The sequence below is a fragment of the Eptatretus burgeri genome, chromosome 7 (genome assembly GCF_056783735.1).
Source record: "Eptatretus burgeri isolate ZD-2024b chromosome 7, Ebu_testis_v1, whole genome shotgun sequence".
Lineage (NCBI taxonomy): Eukaryota > Metazoa > Chordata > Myxini > Myxiniformes > Myxinidae > Eptatretus > Eptatretus burgeri.
In genome coordinates this window covers 90,828,307-90,849,875 of record NC_140967.1, presented here as the reverse complement: position 1 = coordinate 90,849,875, position 21,569 = coordinate 90,828,307, and the positions used below count along the sequence as shown (strand labels likewise).

The following is a 21,569-nucleotide window of genomic DNA, read 5'->3' as shown; positions in this document are numbered from 1 at the left end:
TGTCGGCAGGGGACGAGAAACCGTGAGGAGGGGTGAGGGTGTCGGCAGGGGACGAGAGACCATGAGGAGGGGTGAGGGTCCCAGCAGGGGACGAGAGACCGTGAGGAGGGGGTGAGGGTCCCAGCAGGGGACGAGAGACCGTGAGGAAGGGGGGAGAATGTCGGCAGGGGACGAGAGACAGTGAGGAGGGGGTGAAGAGGTCGGCAGGGGACGAGATACCGTGAGGAGGGGTGAGGGTCCCGTCAGGGGACGAGAGACCGTGAGGAGGAGGTGAGGGTCCCGGCAGGGGACGAGAGACCGTGAGGAGAAGGTGAGGGTCCCGGCAGGGGAAGAGAGACCGTGAGGATCCCAGCGGGGGACGAGAGACCGTGAGGAGGTGGTGGCGGTGTCGCACGGGACAAGAGACCGTGAGGAGGGGTGAGGGTCCCGGCAGGGGATGAGAGACCGTGAGGAGGGGGTGAGGGTCCCGGCAGGGGATGAGACCGTGAGGAGGAGGTGAGGGTGTCGGCAGGGAACGAGAGACCGTGAGGAGGGAGTGAGGTTCGCGGCAGGGAACGAGAGACCGTGAGGAGAGGGTGAGGGTCCCGGCAGGGGACGAGCGACCGTGAGGAGGGGGTGAGGAGGTCAGCAGGGGACGAGAGCCGTGAGGAGGGGGTGAGGAGGTCGGCAGGGGACGAGAGACCGTGAGGAGGGGGTGAGGGGGTCGGCAGGGGATGAGAGACCGTGAGGAGGGGTGAGGGTCCCGGCAGGGGATGAGAGACCGTGAGGAGGGGGTGAGGGTCCCGGCAGGGGATGAGACCGTGAGGAGGAGGTGAGGGTGTCGGCAGGGAACGAGAGACCGTGAGGAGGGAGTGAGGTTCGCGGCAGGGAACGAGAGACCGTGAGGAGAGGGTGAGGGTCCCGGCAGGGGACGAGCGACCGTGAGGAGGGGGTGAGGAGGTCGGCAGGGGACGAGAGCCGTGAGGAGGGGGTGAGGAGGTCGGCAGGGGACGAGAGACCGTGAGGAGGGGGTGAGGAGGTCGGCAGGGGACGAGAGACCGTGAGGAGGGGGTGAGGAGGTCGGCAGGGGACGAGAGACCGTGAGGAGGGGGTGAGCAGGTCGGCAGGGGACGAGAGACCGTGAGGAGAAGGTGAGGGTCCCGGCAGGGGAAGAGAGACTGTGAGGATCCCAGCGGGGGTCGAGAGACCGTGAGGAGGGGTGAGGGTGTTGGCAGGGGACGAGAGACCGTGCGGAGGAGGTGAGGGTCCCGGCAGGGGACGAGAGACCGTGAGGGGCGGTGAGGAGGTCGGCAGGGGACGAGAGACCGTGAGGAGGGGTGAGGATGTCGGCAGGGGACGAGAAACCGCGAGTAGGGGTGAGGGTGTCGGCAGGGGACGAGAGACCGTGAGGAAGGGGGGAGGATGTCGGCAGGGGACGAGAGACAGTGAGGAGGGGGTGAAGAGGTCGGCAGGGGACGAGAGACCGTGAGGAGGGGTGAGGGTCCCGTCAGGGGACGAGAGACCGTGAGGAGGGGTGAGGGTCCCGTCAGGGGACGAGAGACCGTGAGGATCGCCGTGCCGCCTCATACAGGTAACGCACCTTCCACAGGAAGACGACAGAAGGGTTTCAACAACTGCACGAAGCTGAGACCACCACGACCACAAACCGCCTCAGCGTCCGCGCTGCAGATCGCCGCCACGCTCGGAGCAAACACGCTCTCCAGGAACTCGTGTGGGCCCTGCGCGCATCGCGCCATCGTCCCGGCACCCGGACTGGGGCCAGGACTACCACAAGGACCCGCAGGCAGAGTCGCGATTTCCCATTCGGTGCTTCCGGGAAACTCGCACAACTGTTGCTTCTTTCATGACAGTTAAGGGGTATCGTACACGTCTCTTCACCAATGTCTCCTACTTTTGAATACTCACGCCCACACGTCAGCCATAAATTACGCAAAGCTGAAGAAAAGTTATTTGAGGCGTTTTTCTCACACATATACACCGCCTGATGGCTCACGTCGGTTTATTCAAAACGGACCACAAAACGGAGGGTTATTGTTGCGGTTTCTTCGATTATCTTTCCTCTCTAAATTAAATTTAAAATATAACGATGGGGTTAATTATTTTTCGTAATCGTTGTGGAAGTGATATCAACAGCGCTCACGTTATACACCGCTCTTAACGTCATTGTTTACTGCATCGTCGTGATACGATGTTTCCAACTTTTGAAATTAAATTATTCCGTAATACCGTAACGATAAGGTTAAAAATAAATAACTCTTCTTGGTGAATTACCGACTTACCACGTAACGGTCACCGCTCCAACACAGGACACTCGAATGGCTCAATCATCCGAGCAAAGCTGGTGCTCATTTAGCAAAATCTCAGAAACATGACAGCCTGAGTCAGCCCCACCTGGTATTAATTCAACAGAATAGCAGGATTTGAACTCGGGACCCAAAGATCGATAAAGTGAAGACCATTGAGTCATGCACCCACCCTGTGCAGTGGACAAAAGGGAAGTCCTACCTGCATTATTGTTGTACAAATGTGACCCGTGGCACCGAGTGAGTTGGGATTTGAGCTTTTATTTCTCCTCATTGGATATAAGCTTGTGTATCCCATTCTCTCTCTCTCTCTCTTTGTGTCTTTTGACTCGCTTGGTTTGTTCCATTTATCATAGCATCTTGTTGATCCTCTTCCCTGCATTTGCCATTAAAATTGGAAGGGCACCCGGTCGAGTGCATACCTCCGCCACGCAATGCCTGATCCACGAGAACATATCAGGCCCATTACAGTTTTGAAATATTATGCGATACTGTACTGTTATGTTTATGGGGTAGATGGAGGAATTTCAGAGGAAAGACAGGATCGTAAAGAGTTGCTTGGCCCGTGAACGTGTCGGAGACATCTCAATGTAAACTAAGTCGGGAAACTGTAAATTTAAGTGTTACTTGTCACCACACGGGGAGGTCTCTCTCTCTATCAAGTGCAGCCTGTGGCTGCTGGTTGCATCATTGGTTGGGACGCGGCTATGCCGCTGATGCAGTGTCCCCCTTACCAGTACACTGGTACTCATTTTGCCGACCTCTGAAGGATGACAGGCTGAGTCAACCTCCTGGCGTGTAAATTCAGCGGCCAATGGGGATTGAACTCAGGACCCTAGGATCCCAAGCCGCCACCCTAACCACTAAGCCAACACCAGGCTTCACACAGGGGGTGGTGCAGTGTTAATTAGATAGGGATTAAGGATAATTTTCTTCAGTATGCAATTGCACACCTGTGACCTTTTCCGACGTTTTTGCATTTACAAACCAGCAATTGGATCACGTCCTGAAAACAACTACAACCAAGCTGCATGTTCAAGCAGATGAGAAGCCTCGCCTTAATGTAAATCGGAGGGTCAGGTTCCAGGGAAAAAATAAAATGATTGTCATACAAAATACATGATTTACATATCTATACTAATAAGTGTGTGTGTGTGTGTGTGTGTGTGTGTGTGTGTGTGTGTGTGTGTGTGTGTGTGTGTGTGTGTGTGTGTGTGTGTGTGTGTGTGTGTGTGTGTGTGTGTGTGTCAGCCACTTATTTCCCCACCCCTCATGCTACCTAGCCTTCCCACTGTCTTGCCTTCCCTTCCCCTCCACCTTCTCTTCACCTCACGCTGCCTTCCCTTCCCTTCTCACACTACCTTCCCTTCTCCTCACCTCACGCTGGCAGTGTTTATCTCTGGGTGGTGTTTGTCTCCGGATGTGTCCAAGCAGTATTTATCACCGGACATGTCTGGGCAGTATTTATGACCGGACGGGAGTTTGTCTCTTGACGTGTCCGGGCGGTGTCTATCTCCAGATAATGTTTAACTTCAGATGGTATTTATAGTATGACCGGTAGAAAATAGATTTCAGACATTATTTTGTTTCCATCTTCACTGTTATTCAATGCAGAATCATTTTGATGAGACGGTATGAATCGTAATTAACGGTCCACTGCACGTCTGCCTTCCCTTTCTCTCACCTCATGCTGCCTTCCCCCATCCCTCCTCACTCTCCTCTTTCCCCCTCTACACCACCCATCATCATCATCATAAGATACGGGATGAAACTTTGCCACTACATCACCCATAACCAAGCATGTACACACATCTACAGAGTCCATTTACATATCCAAATCTACCCACATGTACCTCTAGCTTGTAGCAACTGCCGAATGTACATCCCGATCGAGACATGAACTGTACCACCATCGACTGTAGGGCGCTCGGCAAGTGGCTTAAGCAGTCAAGCAAGCACTCCAAATGGTTGATAAGGAACGGCTGGCTCGGCAAGTAATAGCAAGCTGATTGGTAATGGCACATACCCACAAAAAACGAAACCGCCAAGATCCTAACATTTTCTGATTTCACTCCAGATTTCGAGTTATTTAGTCCACTTGATCCGATCCTCCAAACTCAAATTATATTTCTATAATATACTCGAATTATTCCGTGAAAGTAGATTGTGGAAGAATCGCATCATACAACGCATGAAATCACTCCAAGATCCTAATTTGAAAACTATGGCACTTACAAAAGCGATGTATACAGTAATTTGTAAGTATATAGATGAGGCATTCGATGATGTGAGTGAAGAAAGTGAAAAAAAAAACAAAAAAAGCATTTTGAGAACTTTATCGTTGATAAACCATTGCGGCCTATTCCAATTCGAGCCATTGTTGAGCAGGTCGAAAAAAAATGGCGAATTCAGACCCCAGCGAAGTAACCCAGGATGCGCCTTCAGACCCCGTCGAGAGTGAGGTCTCCAAGGATGCGCCTGATAAAGGATATAATTAAATAAGGCCGTTAATTATCTTCAAAAGGGGCGTTTTAATGAACCCAAACACCCAGTTTTCACTCTTGCACTTCCTTGGAGTTTTCTTAATATGCATGTAACATTTCAGGATGCAAGGTTTCATAGTTTAGAGTTATGTAGGGCGCATGTACACTGTATTTCTAAAAACAAAGTGAAGAAAGAAGTAATAAAACAATTTAAACGAGAAGGGCACTCAGTAGCACGCATACCTCCGCCACGCAATGCATGATCCACAAGAACATATCGGGTGCAATACATTTTTGAGATATCATGCTATATATCATTTTTGAGCCCTATCCCTCAATGTTGAAGAATCACTTTAAAAATTAAATAAATCTCGAATCCGCATCCAGATTCAGATCTTCACCAAAATTGAATCAATCCTTTCTTCTCACACATCCAACATATCCACCAAGTTTCGTCCGAATCCGTCCACAACTTTTTGAGACATCGTGCTACATATTACTTTAGCCCGATCTCTCAATGGTGAAGAATCACTTTTTAAAATTCTAGTAGTCGGATCCGGATCCGGATCCTCACCAAAATCTAATCCGTTCGTCCTTGCCACACCGAACCTGTTCACAAAATTTCATCCAGATCCGTCCATAACTTTTTAAGATACCATGTACACAAACAAAAAGACAGAAAGGTGTGAAAACATGACCTCCTTCACCTTCGGTGCTGGAGGTAAAACTGCAAAAGGACGTCGGGATGTTGCTCCAAAAAGTATGTGAACAAGTTTAGGATGGTCATGAGAAATGATCAAGTGAAACCATCCCTACATCGTTCTTTGAATAATGGTTGTCCTGAGAAAAGTGCGTGTGCGTGCGTGCGATATCACTTTGTTACCTTCGCAAACTTCGTTTGACGAAGGTATTGTATTGACCCCTGTGTATTTATTTATTGGTAAATATGTGTGCGGACAACATTACGCAAAAACTGCTGGACCGATTTGCATGAAATTTTCAGAGATGATGTGCAGTTACTCAAGGACGCCAGGCGAAGCTTTTGTGAGTGATCGGATCAAAGGTCAAGGTCACGGTCACGAAAAGGTCAAAATCGTTTTTTTTGCGATTAAAGTGTCAATTTTGTTCTGATTTACATCAAATTAAGTCCAAAATGTTCAGTATTCAAATCCCGATCCACTGATATAGCGTATGGTATAGTGTTTGCAACCCTAGTTAGTCTGTGGAAGTCAAAGGTCAAGGGGGTCACCAAAATGGAGTTTTTGATTGGGAAGCGTTGTGGACAACATTACACAAAAACCACTTCGCAGATTGTCATGAAATTTTGTGGATGTGTTTGGCATCACGAGAGGACAAATTGATTAGATTTTGGGAGCGATCGGATCAAAGGTTAAGGTCAAGGTCAAAATAGTTTTTTCGCGATTAAATTGTCAATTTTGTTTTGATTTACAGCAAATTAACTCCAAAATGTTCAAAATTAAATTCCCCATCCTTTAATATGACACATGGTATAGTACTTTTGTCACCCAAGGCAGCGGTTGGGGGTCAAAGGTCAAGGGGGTCACACAAATTCACATTTATATCGGAAAGCGTTGTGGACAACTTAACGCAAAAATAACAAAGCGCAGAGAGGCTTTCATTGTTTTGGATTTGTTTGGCATCATGAAAGGACAAATCCATTAGATTTTGGGAGCGATCGGATCAAAGGTCAAGGTCACAAAAAGGTCAACATCGTTTTTTCATGATGAAAACGGTTAATATGTTTCCGATTTACATCAAATTAACTCCAAATTGTTCAGTGTTCAATTCCCCATCTTCTGAAATGACACAAGGTAGAGTACTATTGTCACGCTAGGTAGCGGTTGTGGGTCAAAGGTCATGGGGGTCACGAAGTGCATATTTGTATTGAGATGCGTTGTGGACAACTTAATACAAAGGTAACTCGTGGCTGCGGCGAAGGTATGCGCTCTACGAGTGCCCGTTCTAGTCTTTATCTTGTGTTAATTCATGTTATTATTTGTCAATGAATACGAGCCTGGTGTGGCTTAGTGGTTAAGGCAGTGACTTGGGATCCTAGGGTCCTGAGTTCGAGCCCCGCTGGCCGCTGAGTTAGCATCAGCGAGGTTGACTCAGCCCGTCATCCTTCCGAAGGTCGGCAAAATGAGCACCAGTATACTGGTAATTATCCCTGCAGGGTAGAAGGCGACTAAAGGATTGGTGTCAGGAAGGGCATCCGGCCGTAAAAAACATTGCCACAAGAAAGGGTACCATGATTGGAGCCCGCAAAAAGCTGACCCCTGCTCAGGGATAAAGACTTTCAAATGGTGTGATGATGATTTATCATTGAATAACATTGGTGTGGTGGAAACGTTTTTCTGCCATCTCTCTCATATTCATCCACTGCTTACTATCGCCATCCATTGCTCGTTAAAATCTTTGCATCATCATCTATCCAGCCATCGCTCTGCATCATCCATTGATCGCTATTTCCCACTCTTCCTCACCTTACAATCACTCCCCATCCATCCATCACTATTTATTACTCTTCATAGACATTCATCCATCCATCCATCTCTTTCAATAACTTCATTGCAATTATCAATCGCTATTCGCTTGACACATCATTGCTTTCCATCACTCTCAAATCACCATTTTCCCTTCCATTCATCAATCGATGACTATCCATCCATATCGATCCACCGATGACTATTCATCAATCTATATCCATAGTTATCCCTTCTGTGAGTAAGAACAGATGCATAACTATTACACCATTCCGCATAACCACCACGTAACCATGTAAAAGTGGATTTACCGATATTTGAGTTTGAGCTCGTATCACCTGCAAGTGAGAAACAAGGTTGTCAGATGTTTCACAATTGGGGACGGGAGGTAATCAAACACATTGTTCATCGACCGAACCATATGTAGTCCAGCGAGAAATAACCAGCATCTGGACAAGGAATGTTTGATGGACAAACCATGGCGTAAAGTTAAGGAAAAGCACAAAAAAAATTAGCAGTTTTCCTTCTGTATCCATCTTGTCAAATCCATGCATCCTCTCCTGCCCCCCATTCCTCACCATACCCTTTGTTTGTCAAAGTCTCCCTCCATCTTGGCCTTCTACTCTGCTGTTGGCATTTCTCCCCTCTCTCTACTGTTCCTTATTACCTCCGCCACCAAAGGTGAAGGGGGTTATGTTTTCATCCCATTCTGTCTATTTGTGTACAGGATATCTCAAAAAGTTGTGGACGGATCCGGATGATATTTTGTGGACAGGTTCAGTGTGTGACAAGGGCGAACTGATTAGATTTTGGTGAAGATCCAGATTTGAGAATTATTTAATTTTTCAAAGTGATTCTTCACCATTGATAGGGCCAAAATCTATACAGTACTGTAATAGCATGATATTTCAAAAATATATTGGGCCCGATATGTTCTTGTGGATCAGGCATTACGTGGCGGAGGTATGCGCTCTACCGAGTGCCCTTCTAGTTGCATCCTGTTGATGTCCTGATAAGTTCAGCGTCGACCAATATGTACAGTATTTTAAATAAATAAAACAATACTGTACATGCAAATTCTCACTCTGCTACCAAGAGATATCGTGAATGTCCTCGTAATTGAATATACAGGGTGTCTCATAAGTCTCAGCGGAAATCCACCGGAGACTTTTTTGGGGCTTTTCGTGAAATAACGAGGATGGTCGTGGCCGTGTCGTCGTTGGTAGATGTCCTCAGAGTTCTACTGTGTGGTTCATCTCCTATGGATCCCGTTTCCCTGAACTTTGCTACCAGTTTGCCGACACAGCTGTGTGTTGTCGGTGCGCAGTCCGGATTCAATTTGTTAAATTTCTCAGCGACCTCCCTATGACTCCAATTTCCTATAAGTTCGTGTGGCAGACCAAAGAGGGTGTGATTAATTGGGACCATGAAAGTCACGTTAGTAGTAGTAGTAGTAGTAGTTGGTTGTTGTTCTGGGTGGAGACAACAAATTTTGATCCAAAATCATGGAGATGGCATGTGTTTGGAGAATGGGGCCAATCGTGGAGAAGACAAGGCCACCTTCAGAGGTTGTATTTAATGGTGTATTTTTAATTCTCCCCAACCATAAGCGAAATGAAAATCAAATAAAGATTACACAATTTAACATTAATGTTTGCTTTTGAAATTCACCATTTATTTCGAATTGAAATGAGAGTGAAGCTGATTGTGTGCCATCGCAAATCCCCATGCTTCTCACGCAAAGCAAAGTTGAAAAACGGCCAAAAGTTTCACCAGGAATGACCCAATATCAAATTTAAAGTTAAATTTATTTTCCTGTTTCGACTCCTGTGACCCGAACTCCCCACACTCTAGGGCATGAACCGAGGGTCAAATCCAAAAGATCGTTACATATTTCATGCACCCCCTTCTCCTCACCCCAATATTTAGTGCATATACAAAATTTCATTTTAAAAATGTGCTTGTAATTGCATTTTTGGGTTTTTGACCTCACCCCAGGGAGTGGGGTGCAAATTGATACTGCTCTAGCACCTTCTTGCCATATGGTGATCATAACAACCAAGTTTGGTGGATTTCTGCACAATCGTTAAGGAGATAGCGTGAAAATACAGACAGACAGACACATTGCAATATCCCCTGTTTTTTTTAAAGCATGGGGAGAATAATAAACATCTGCATTTTCATCACAAGGCATGAATGGAAGCTACTCCTTTTGTAGCATTGCATTAGTTTTTCATTTCACTGCTCACGTCTCAGGAACATTCACGATCACCTGGGACCTCTTGGACATTCACGATCACCTGGGACCTCTTGGACATTCACGATCATCTCGGATCTCTTGGACATTCACGATCACCCGGGACCTCAAGATCATTCATTATTGATTAATGGTTGGTCTCAGCTCCAATCTGAGTGCTTATCAAATGAATCCAAAACTTTCCTGAAAGCTCCATGCCTCCTCATCAGATGCAGATCTTGGCTCACAGTGCAATGGCAAACAACCTAGTCAAGCCTTATTATGTTTCCTTTATAACCTGTGTCACCACTCTCTTCCACAAGCCGACATCTTGTACTATATACCAAAAGTTTAAGAAATAATTTGGGCTGCAATTTAACAAAATAATGACAAAATTTTAAAAAATATACATACAGAAAAGACAATCGCCTCTGCCTTGAGAATGATGTAATCTCAAAAACGATGAAGTACAACCTTGGCGTGAAAGATTGGTTTCCCAAGTAAGTAGCAAGCCACACTTGTAATACAATGAACAAACAATGGTGGCATTTATCTGGAAATCACTCAAGTTCCCATTCCAAGTTACACATACGAACAACCTTTAGCAGATGCAGATATAAACAAGTTTGATTGTAAATGACAATAAAAATGAAGTGAGTTACCAAAATAAAATAAATATTGCAAGGAAAATCAGTTTATGCGATCCTTTGCTGTCAAACAAAACTGACCACCAACCAACGGAGGCGTGGATATAATCAATCCAACCTGAGAAACGCAGGTGTACAATCAAGGCAGATCACCTTTTCTCTGAGGCAAGCCCATCGTTTTGCACTTTGCATTGAGGTCACGATCACGACATCTTAAAAAGCAGATATGTGGTCGCTCTTAAGCAGGACTTGAAATGGAAGGACTTACGACATTCGGGATTAGGTTCTAGATTTGCTCGACTGGCCGGGCTTCAATGTTGCGATCTGGCGATTGCGGGTTCAAATCCTAACCCAATTAGGAAGGCAATGGTAAACCACAGAGTGCGTAATTAGCAGAACTGTCCTCCATGGGAGAGGGTACTTTGACCTGCAGTGGGGCATGAGCAGTCATGCAGCGAGTAACATGGGGATTTATACGACGTACACTGTATGAAGAGAATGACTCGCGCAACAGGAAAATCCAACGAGGAATTTGAGAACAAAGCAAAACATGTCCGACATCGAATTAGAGTTCATAATAAACCACTCCAACTAAAAAGGAAAATCCATTGAGCATTTGGTATTTCACACCAGATTTGCTTGGTTCCTAACTCATTTGTGGCAGTCTACATATTACATATGCAAAAGTTGTTGCATTTTTCTTTTTTTTAAAGCCACTCTCCCCACAATGTCAGATAAAATTCCCTCTTTCCAATATCCTCCCAATCTGATGGGATTGTGCAGCGATAACACTTGTCCGAGGGACGTTCGAGTCCCAAACAAACTACAAACTGTCGGATTGGTGCTGCGCAGGCAGGGCGTTGCATCACAAAGCGAGTTGTTCCTTGGATGTTCCATCTGCTAGCATGAGTTGGTCCATGTTAAAGATCCCACAGTGTATTTCAATAAAGAGGCTCCACCAGCACTCAAACCAAATTCCAAATTCCTGCGTAAACCGCGGCTTGCAAGTGGTCTTCTCAGATATTGCCTGACACCCGGTTACAATGCTGTCTCAGTGTGTGGTTACCGTGTGGGCAGAAACTCCCACGCTATAAACAAGACTTGCATGCCGAGGTATGTTCACGCGTCATGTGTGCACCTGAGATCCATCAAATTGACGGCTCATTCCATCATCATATATGCTCCCAACACCTTCTCTCTATCTCTCCCTTTCCCTTCCACTTCTCCATCCCCTGACCATCACAAACTCCATTTTTTTCTCAACCACACCTCCGTCCCCTCCTTTTATAGCAAATGTAATATGTAGAGGGTCTTTAATGGGGGGTTTACACCCTTCCACCAAGTCCTGCTACATGTGATGCAGACCGCAAGTGATGTATATTGGCAAAATATAGGAACATGTGCGTTGTTGCACGGGTTAAAAGGAGCGAGATAGTCTTAAAACAAAACAAAAGCCTATTTGAAAGCACATGCATAAATCTCCTGAATGATTGCAATGAGCGTGCTTCAAGACGAACACTCGTGCGTCACGATTGGATAAAATCAACACCGGAAAGACAGCGTTGCGACTAAACGTGTATAATGGACCGGAGGGGCAGACGGCACACGAGAGAAAGAGGAATGATATGGTGAGCAGCGAGATGGATAGGCAATCGATGGCTTCCCAACCATTGAATGCATCGGATTTCTCAAATCCGACGACGACAAATGTACAGACCATTCGAATCATTCAATTTGGCACATCGAAGAGAATTTCGTGGATGAATCACACGCTTGTCATTCCAGTTACTTTGCATAAGCCAAAATAGACGAGAATTAAACACCATTATACCCTCTTGCAAATATATTCGACACGTTAGATCAAAGTGGGCTGATCACGACGAGAGGTAATGGAAGCATGTTGAGCTGTCTTGCAGTTGCAGAAGCAAAACCGATCAAACAAGAGTCGCAACAATGTTTTCAGAGATGTCTACGTGAGGTCTAAAAGGACCGCCGCCAACTTATGACATCACAACTGCTTCTTCGACATGCCACCTCCAAGTGGGTATGTGAGATTGCTTTGCGCTACGAATGCATGTGGTGCAGCATGACGAAGGCATTGCTCCCCATAAGAACGCCTGCAACGCTCACAAGCCACCTTCTGGCAGTCACGGCAAGCCAAGCGTGCACCAGACTGGCCACAAAAGCCACACTTTGCGCTTCCTCCCATCACGCGAGTGCTCCCAACACTGGTCTTTCCAGCAGTGGAAGGAGCGACCACTGACCTTGGGAGATGCGTAGGCTCGGGGTTGCGTGAAGCTGCTAGGGAACGTGCTGGCCGGCTATACGACACATAGTCATGTCCGCTACTTCCCTTGGAGCAAGGGCCTGCAATTCCATAGCAATATGAGCAGATGACACTACTGCACTGGGTGCACACACAGGAGGACTCCAGCTTGTGACACTGGTTGCAAAGTGGGTACCACTCGTAACGCCCTGATGCTGCAGTCGTCAAGGCCCGGATGCACTCACCATCTTCATTTCCAATCCTGCTGATGGACATTGATGGTATGGGAGCAGTAACAGAACGTCGTTCAGGTTCAGAAGCAATCCCCCGGTGTGAGACCGAATCGGCAGACGGCCGTCGGTCTCTGAAGACGGGACGCTCCATTATGCTGAGACCTCCTTGTGATATATCACGGCTTCTATAATTAATCAAAGACTGTGAACGCCCATCAGATATATCTGGAGCTGTATACATGTCCACGTCATCATCGCTGGTGCCATGTATGCAGCATTCGTCAGACGGCGCTGCCCTAGAACTAGCAGAGACAACCACATGCTCTCGTGGAGAGCTTGACATGCGCAGCAGTGAAGGTGTTGGCCGGCTGATTTCACTCGCAAAATCCTCGCCGTCAACCGAGCTCGGAGACAGAGCACCTCGTGACATGGTTCTCTCCACACGTGCAGTCGGCCTGCTGTCTCTCTGGTCGGCATCTTGTGCCACAATGTCCTCTGTCCTTGTACCACGGCTTGACGTCCGCCGGCCACCAACGACTTGTAGAATGCAGGCCTGCACAGTATGACGACATCCACGGCGCTCCCGCAGCACATCCAGGAGGGCAACGCCACGGTCAGCCGTTCGTTTCCAAATCTCAACGACGATGTCACTCTCAGCGCGTGCCAGGAAAAACTCGAAGGCCAAATGGCGCACCTCTTCTGCTCGCAATCGCCCAGCACGTTCATATTGCTGCCGATCAGGCCTCAGAGAGTAACCCATTTTGGAAAGCAGACTGCCAGCATCGCTGCCCAAACAACCACGAACATAGTACACAAAAGGTCCGCAAAAGGTCTGCATGTGGACAGGAAGGACAAATAAAAGTCAGGCTTAAAAGTAATATTGACAAAAAAAATATAAAAAAAGAGCATAAATTCACTTTCATCTCAAATCATAAATAGCAGTGATGTAAGTGTGTTCAGGAGGGTTGTGGTTTGAATGGAGACAATGAACAAGACAATTGGGGGATGGGGTGATGGAGGGTTCTTCATCGTTTGATACACACAAGCCTAGCTCATGATGATAACTACTGAACCACACAACTCGTCAAAAACTGATATGAAATGTTATTTATCCTTAAAAAAAAAAAAAAGATTTATATCCTCTCATCCATATAGGATCTTTCAGCATGACTCTTTCAATCCCGTCTGGCAGCATTCGTTGGTGGCGTTAACGATCCCAGGGTGTCCTTTGTAAAGAGGAGGTGAGCCATCGCTGGCACCATGGCCAAATTCAAAACAATGTGAAATAATACTGTATTTACTTCTGTCATGTCTCTGTATATATGGCGCAAGAGAATCACTTTCACTTCACTGCGAAGGTCCAGGTTGGTTTCTTGGTTTGAACCGCCACTTACAATGAGCGAAATGAAACATTTTGAAAATTTCAAATTATTCTCACTCAGATTTCAACATCACTGTAATGCATATTATCAAGTCGTTTCAACTTTCTTTATATAAGAAGATGATTTGTAATACCAGATACCACCAGGTGGTATCGTTTTGCTATAGGATACATATTTACATAGAGAGAATTTGGGTCTTCCCCCATACTGAACCCCCTCCCAAAGATACACGACCAAGATAGAAACCATCCAACATGGAAAATTTGGTAGGATTTGGTTCAATAGGTTTTGAAGCATATACAACCAGAAGGGCGCAAGGTAGAGCGCATACCTCCGCCATGCAATGCCTGATCCAATGGAACATATCAGGCCAAATAAATTTTGGAGATATCATGCTATATATCGTTTTTAGCCCCATCTCTCAATGGTGGAGAATTGCTTTCGAGATTAAAAAACATCTCGTATCTAAATCTGGATTCAGATCTTCACCAAAATCAAATCACTTTGTCCTTGTCACGTGTCCACCAAGTTTTGTCAAAATCCATCCACAACTTTTTGAGATATCGTTTTTTATACACACACACACACACACACACACACACACACACACACACACACACACACACACACACACACACACACACACACACACACACACACACACACACACACACACACACACACACGAGTTTAACCCTATCTCTCACTGGTGAAGAATCACTTAAAAAATTCTCGTAGCCGGATCAGGATCTTCACCAAAATCTAATCAGTTCTTCCGTGTCACACGTCCAACCTGCCCACAAATTTTCATCCGAATCCGTCCACAACTTTTTGAGATATCCTGTACACAGACAGACAGACAAACAAAAAATAAAAACCAATGTCACCCGCAGCGTGACCCGTATCTTGCCAAAAGGTGACCACGTGTGACTTCTTTAAGTTCACACTGAGGTGAACAGAGCTGCTATCCACCAGGAGCGACTCCTTGAGGAATATCTGCCTACGAGAGATTCCGATGAGAATCGTTCTCCAGAGTAACCATGAAAAATATGCTTTTTCCTCATAACGTCACCAAATGACATCATAATGTCTCAAGCTTGACATATCTAGAAAGCACTCATCGAGGTGTTCAATTTGAGGTATTACACGATTTGGTTCCTAAGATTTCAAAATTTGACCTTGGGGTCAAAAACTTTCGACCTCCAGCGCTAACCATGAAGGTCAAGGCCAATCGCCACCAAAAATTAATCAGCTGAGCGCCAGACCATGAACTATATTCCCATGAAGTTTGAAGACGATCCGATCAAAATTACTCAAAAAATAAGGGTTTCGTCGACTCTCCTGATTTGCGACAAAGTGACCTTGACCTTGAAAATTTTATGCACTGAAAGGGACCTCTATAGGCCTCTGATATGCGAAGTTACAAAAATTTCCAATGATAACTGTGCTCTGCAGAGTGATCGATACGTGATTACAGACAAACAAAAACAAAAACAAAAACAAAAACCATACAAGCTGACTAACATATCTTGCAAAAACTTCGTTTTGGCAAGATAACAATCAAAGAAATAGAAAAAAAGACGTCATGCAGAGCACGATACTTACAAAATACACCCCCCTCCCCAAAGGTTGCCATGGATACATCAAATTGTCCATTTCATCAAGATTAAAATTGACAATCTTAATCAAAGCTCAAGTCAATTGGATGAAAATTGATTATTTCTCAGATTGAAATTGATGAGTTGAGAAGTTTGACGTTGAGTTGACCTTTGACCTCAAAAATAGTTGGTTTCCAAATTCAGTGATTGACTGTGCAATTATTGCTGTTTAATTATCTTGCCAAAACGAAGTTTTTGCAAGATATGTTAGTCAGCTTGTATGTGCTTTTTTTTTTTTTGTCTGTAATCACGTATCGATCACTCTGCAGAGCACAGTTATCATTGGAAATTTTTGTGACTTCGCATATCAGAGGCCTGATATGCGAAGTCTTCACATATCAAGCTTGAGACATTATGACGTCATTTGGTGACGTTATGAGGCAAACGCATATTTTCCATGGTTACTCCATAGAACGATTCTCATCGGAATCTCTCGTAGGCAGATATTCCTCAAGGAGTCGCTCCTGGTGGATAGCAGCTCTGTTCACCTCAGTGTGACCTTAAAGAAGTCACACGTGGTCACCTTTTGGCAAGATACGGGTCACCCTGCGGGTGACATTGGTTTATTTTTATTTTCAGGTTAATCAGATGAAAATTAAAGATTGTTCAGATGAAATTTGATTTTAGAAGTTTGACCACGAGTTGACTTTGACCTTTTGATCTCAAAAATAGTTGCTTTCCCAATTCAGTGATGTACCATGCATTTACTGTTTAATTATTAAGTCAAACGGATGAAAATTGACGATTAATTTCAGATAAAAATTGATGATTTTCGAAGTTTGACCTTGAGTCGACCTTTGACCTTTTAACCTCAAAATCAATCGGCTTCTCAATTGAGACTACCTCAACAACTTGGTAAACTTTCATGACGATCGGTTTAAAATTGCATCCTCCAAGCGATAAACAGACAGACAGAATAACAAAATCAACTGAACAATATACTTGAAAAATCTCAGATTTTGCAAGTAACAAACAGAGAGGGGTGAAAACATAACCTCCTTCACCTTCGGTGGCGGAGGTAAATATAAAAACAAACAAATAAATAATTAATAAAACATATAATATAAATATATATAAACAAACAAATAAATAATTAATAAAACATATAATATAAATATATATAAACAAACAAACAAATGTTATTTTTTTGTCTGGGCAAATTTAGCTTTTGTCTTCAAATATGTTTAACACGTACAAACACACAAATACCTCGGTTTTTTTTCATTTTCTGCTCCCAATAATTCTAACACACACACACACACACACACACACACACACACACACACACACACACACACACACACACACACACACACACACACACACACACACACACACACACACACACACACACACACACACACATTAACAAGCCCGTGTTGCCTACTACGCAATCACTACGTCTGTGGCAGCGTGTGTGGTCACACCGTTTATTGGAGAGGCAATCAGGAAATAGAAATGAAAATTTATTCTCCAAACCAAACATCTCGTCATGCATAATCTCCGCACACAGATCGATATTCCATTCCATCCATCGGGACCATACTCTGTGCAGAGCGTTGGTGCTGCCGAAGCAGTCTCCTTGGCTATTGGGCACAATCCTGGACGGGTCGCCACTCCGACAAAGGATACCAGCATGCTGGCACTCGTTTTGCCAACCTCAGAAGGATGACAGGCAGAGTCAACCCCACCTGGTATTAATTCAACAGCTGAGTGGGATTTGAACTCAGGATCCTCAGATCCCAAGCCCACCACCCTAACCATTAAGCAAACACCAAGCATACACAGACTGATATCTGCAGCATCAATTATAATCGACCTTGAACAGCCCTGTGCCACATCAGCACCAAGGCCAGAGGGAAGGAATGATCCATCCGTGAAGGAGTTTGTGCCTCTTGGACTTCATCAGCATTGTATGGCAGCATGTGAACCCACTCCCATGGCATGCCAGGACGTCTCATCTGAAAACATTATAATTTTTTTATTTTTTTTTAACAATTCACAATTTAACTGCAGTGGTAACGAATATTTGTGCCGATCACAATAATTACCGCACAAATTTTAATAGCGAACGAAATGAGCTTAATACTTAACGCGTGCACGTGAGAGAATAGGAAACAACAACAACAACACAATAGCCCTGGCTATTTGGAATCCGTGTCGTTAGCTTTGACTTTTTGCTTCCGGTTGTTGTTAAACGCTGTGCGGTGTATAAACACGATTAGGTTTTACTTCTATCTTGTGAATATTACTTAACGCGTGCACATGAGAGAATAGGAAACAACAAAAACAACACAATACCCTGGCAATTGTGAATCCGTGTTGTTGGCTATGACCATTTTGCTTCCGTTTTTGTTTTGCTTCTGGTTTTTTTTTTTTGTTTCCGGTTTTTGTCATGGTGAATGATGCATGCCGGGAGATCATGACCGGAAGTGTTTATTTATTTATTCAATTATTTTTTTCCCAAAGTTAATTTTATACTTCCGAAAGTGATTTTTTTTCATGACAGGAAGTGTTTATTTTGTATTTAACATTACTGGGAGTGATTTTGAAACTCTTTCCAGAACTTTTAATTTAATTTATTCTTGGCTAGAAGTGATCGTTTATTTATTTATTTATTCAATTATTTTTCCCCCAAAGTTAATTTTAATAAAGATACCTCCCACATCATCAAACGATATTTCTAAATCGTGATTTGCATTATTTGTTCGCTGATCCCGAATCCAGGCCGAAGTAACCGGAAATTGCGTCAAAATCATCAGCTGTGCGGCACTTCCACGTACCACGGTATAGTTGGCAAGTATACAGTTGTGAACAAGTTTTATGTAAAGTCAGAAGCGAATGGAAGAAGAATTCTACGTTCGCTTCTTGGCTTTGCCTATTCCATATTAAGCATCGTCGCTTCTCACGAGAATACTATGCCTGCGGTAACACTGACAAAGGGTTTATTGAAAAGGCAGTCGAGATGTAGAAATCAAAATTAATACTCTCCGGCTTGTGTGCACGTCAACCAATGGGAAAACAGTATTCCCTGCACTGCTCAGATAGGAAAAACAATCATTTTTCTCCGCATATACCGATCCCTACAGGTTACTCTGTTCAAAACTCCTTTATGACTGCATTACGACATGATAGACCCTTCACTCTGCTTCCCCCCCACCTCCCCCCAAAAAATATCTCCAGAAACAGTTGACAAATCCTTTTGAAACTGGAGAATTGATAGAACACCTGAACCCACGGTCATGACGAATAAAGAAAAAGGACATGGGCGGTGTCTGCATGCAGCAAATTTGATTGGTCGAGATGACGTAAAAGGCCGTAATACTTTGTCCAGGTACGTCGTACGAACCGGAACGGTTTTGAAAGTGCCAAAAAGGTGATTTGTGTTCCACAGTGCTCAGGTATACAATTCATTTGAAATAAAAGAAAGATTTTTAAGGTTGTGGAAAAAATATATATTCAAAAAAAAAGTTTACCTTTACACCACCTTATTTAACACGTTACATTAGTTATTTTATGCTTGGTGTCGGCTTAATGGTTCGGGTGGTGGGCTTGGGATCTGAGGATCCCGAGTTCAAATCCCACTGGGTTGTTGAATTAATACCAGGTGGGGTTTACTGCCTGTCATCCTTCTAAGGTCGGCAAAATGAGTGCCAGCTTGCTGGTATCCTGTGTTGGAGTGGCGACCCGTCCAGGATTGTGCCCAATAGCCCAGGAGACTGCTTAGGCATCACCAATGCTCTGCACAGAGTATGGTCCCAATGGATGGATGGATTCGTTGTTTTTGCCTGTTGTTTGTGCCCTTTATGGCGTCGCTAAAAAAACAGCAAGTTTCCTGTTTGGAATGATTTTCCATTTTGTTTGACTGTGAGGCAGGCAGAGTAAAAAAAAAATATCTCACTGCTCTCTGCGCATGCGCAATTGGGACAAATTCAGAGACAAAGTGCTGTTAAACTACAGATTTGTTTACCGATTAATGTTCCGATTTGTGTTCAAAATATAACATTCAATAGAAATGAAGTTGTTCCTCGATCATAAACTGATGTTCGAAGACAGACAGACAGACGGACAAAGTGACCCAATTGCGCAACACCACTTTTTACTTTGTGGGGACACGCAGGCTAACGGGGATTGTTGGCAAATAATGATGTGAAGCTACGGTAACAAGCAGCGGAGCATGACCTACATCCCCATGCTCAATCCCCCTTCTTGCCTTAATGCTCCGAAACTCCTTCCTCCAAGGGTAGAGGAGACCATTAAGGCATAGCATCTCAAACCACTGCCAGCATTTACCCAGCAGCGCTGGGTCCACGTTCCTCCGAGCTACACCTTCCAGCAAGCTGTAGAAGTCGACGGCAACAAACTTGGGCTGAAACCGGCCACCACCACCACCACCGGAGCAGCCATCGCTGCAGAGGAACACGTGCGCCGCTTTGTCAAGGTCGCTTTCACTGACTTTCTGTGACTTATCGGGTGGTTGTGGGTCGCCGTGCCAAATGCGCGACTCCTGAAGGCGGACGTAGTCATTATAGAGCTGTTTTCGATGTTCATCCTGTGTCCGGTTGCCATCCATGGGTCTGTTAGGAAAGCAGCAAGAAATGCAAATACTGGTTCAACTATATTAGGGGCAAAGAAGAAAAGAAAAAGTAAATACTATATATATATATATATATATATATGGATGAGATACATGGGATAGGGATGCAACGTGGGAAAGATGAGCCCAACGCCCTCTTGTTTTACAAAGGAGATTGGGACACTATTGGAGTCAGGAGAAGGGAGAGGACAGCAATTTACGGCTCATGTATACAAAGGGAAATGGCAAGTAAAGAATTCTGCCATTTGGGGTAGATATGGCCATAAAAGGCAGGTAGGTCCCTGGGATTCAAGGGACATAAAAACAATGTAAAAAAAAATTCCCATGAAGCGGAGTGTTTAAAAATAAATGAGGGAAGTCGAGTTCCTGGAGGGCAGCTTAGCACGTACTCAGTGTACAGCTCGGAACCACAAAAGGACCGAATAGCACCCACCTTACAAGGAGCGTTCCACCACGTCAATGGGCACCTACCACACACCACACCACACCACACCACACCATGCTGTGTACCCTTTGACCCCCTAGGTACTGGATAACCACGCACCTTACAAGGAGCGATCCACCACGTCAATGGGCACCACCACACCACACCATGCTGTGTACCCTTTGACCCCCCAGGTACTGGATAATCACCCACCTTACAAGGAGTGTTCCACCACGTCAATGGGCACCGCCTAACCACACCACACCACACCACACCATGCTGTGTACCCTTTGACCCCCCAGGTACTGGATAATCACCCACCTTACAAGGAGTGTTCCACCACGTCAATGGGCACCGCCTAACCACACCACACCACACCATGCTGTGCACCCTTTGACTCCCCAGGTACTGGATAACCACCCACCTTACAAGGAGCGTTCCACCACGTCAATGGGCACCGCCTAACCACACCACACCACACCACACTGTGCACCCTTTGACTCCCCAGGTACTGGATAACCACCCACCTTACAAGGAGCGTTCCACCATGTCAATGGGCGCCACCACACCACACCACACCATGCTGTGCACCCTTTGACCCCCGAGGTACTGGATAATCACCCACCTTACAAGGAGTGTTCAACCACGTCAATGGGCACCACCACACCACACCACACTGTGCACCCTTTGACTCCCAGGTACTGGATAACCACCCACCTTACAAGGAGCGTTCCACCACGTCAATGGGCACCACCACACCACACCATGCTGTGCACCCTTTGACCCCCGAGGTACTGGATAACCACAGTATAATAAATAAATCCCACCGGTAAATA

The 21,569-nt window shown here is 45.2% G+C and overlaps 2 protein-coding genes across 7 annotated transcripts in view; both read right to left on the bottom strand.

Annotated features, from left to right (window-relative positions):
- The window catches only part of TRAPPC8 (trafficking protein particle complex subunit 8), a 97,680-nt gene extending 95,738 nt beyond the window's left edge, over nucleotides 1-1,942 (bottom strand). For all 3 annotated transcript variants that reach the window (XM_085889575.1, XM_085889577.1, XM_085889576.1), the window contains exon 1: nucleotides 1,580-1,942. In XM_085889575.1, coding sequence (XP_085745701.1) covers nucleotides 1,580-1,736 — 157 coding nt within the window. In that variant the 5' untranslated portion in view covers nucleotides 1,737-1,942. The remainder of the gene's footprint in view (nucleotides 1-1,579) is intronic.
- An 8,016-nt stretch (nucleotides 1,943-9,958) lies between these two features.
- Nucleotides 9,959-21,569, bottom strand: part of LOC147023777 (spermatogenesis-associated protein 2-like) — a 12,155-nt gene continuing 544 nt past the window's right edge. For 2 of the 4 annotated variants that reach the window (XM_085889562.1, XM_085889561.1), the window contains exons 2-3: nucleotides 19,926-20,289; nucleotides 9,959-13,504 (exon numbers count right to left, since the gene is read on the bottom strand). In XM_085889562.1, coding sequence (XP_085745688.1) covers nucleotides 12,182-13,504; nucleotides 19,926-20,285 — 1,683 coding nt within the window. In that variant the 5' untranslated portion in view covers nucleotides 20,286-20,289 and the 3' untranslated portion in view covers nucleotides 9,959-12,181. Of the gene's footprint in view, nucleotides 13,505-19,925; nucleotides 20,290-20,742; nucleotides 20,762-21,450; nucleotides 21,528-21,569 lie in introns of those variants that run through there. The other 2 variants (XM_085889563.1, XM_085889564.1) reach the window with 2 other exon arrangements.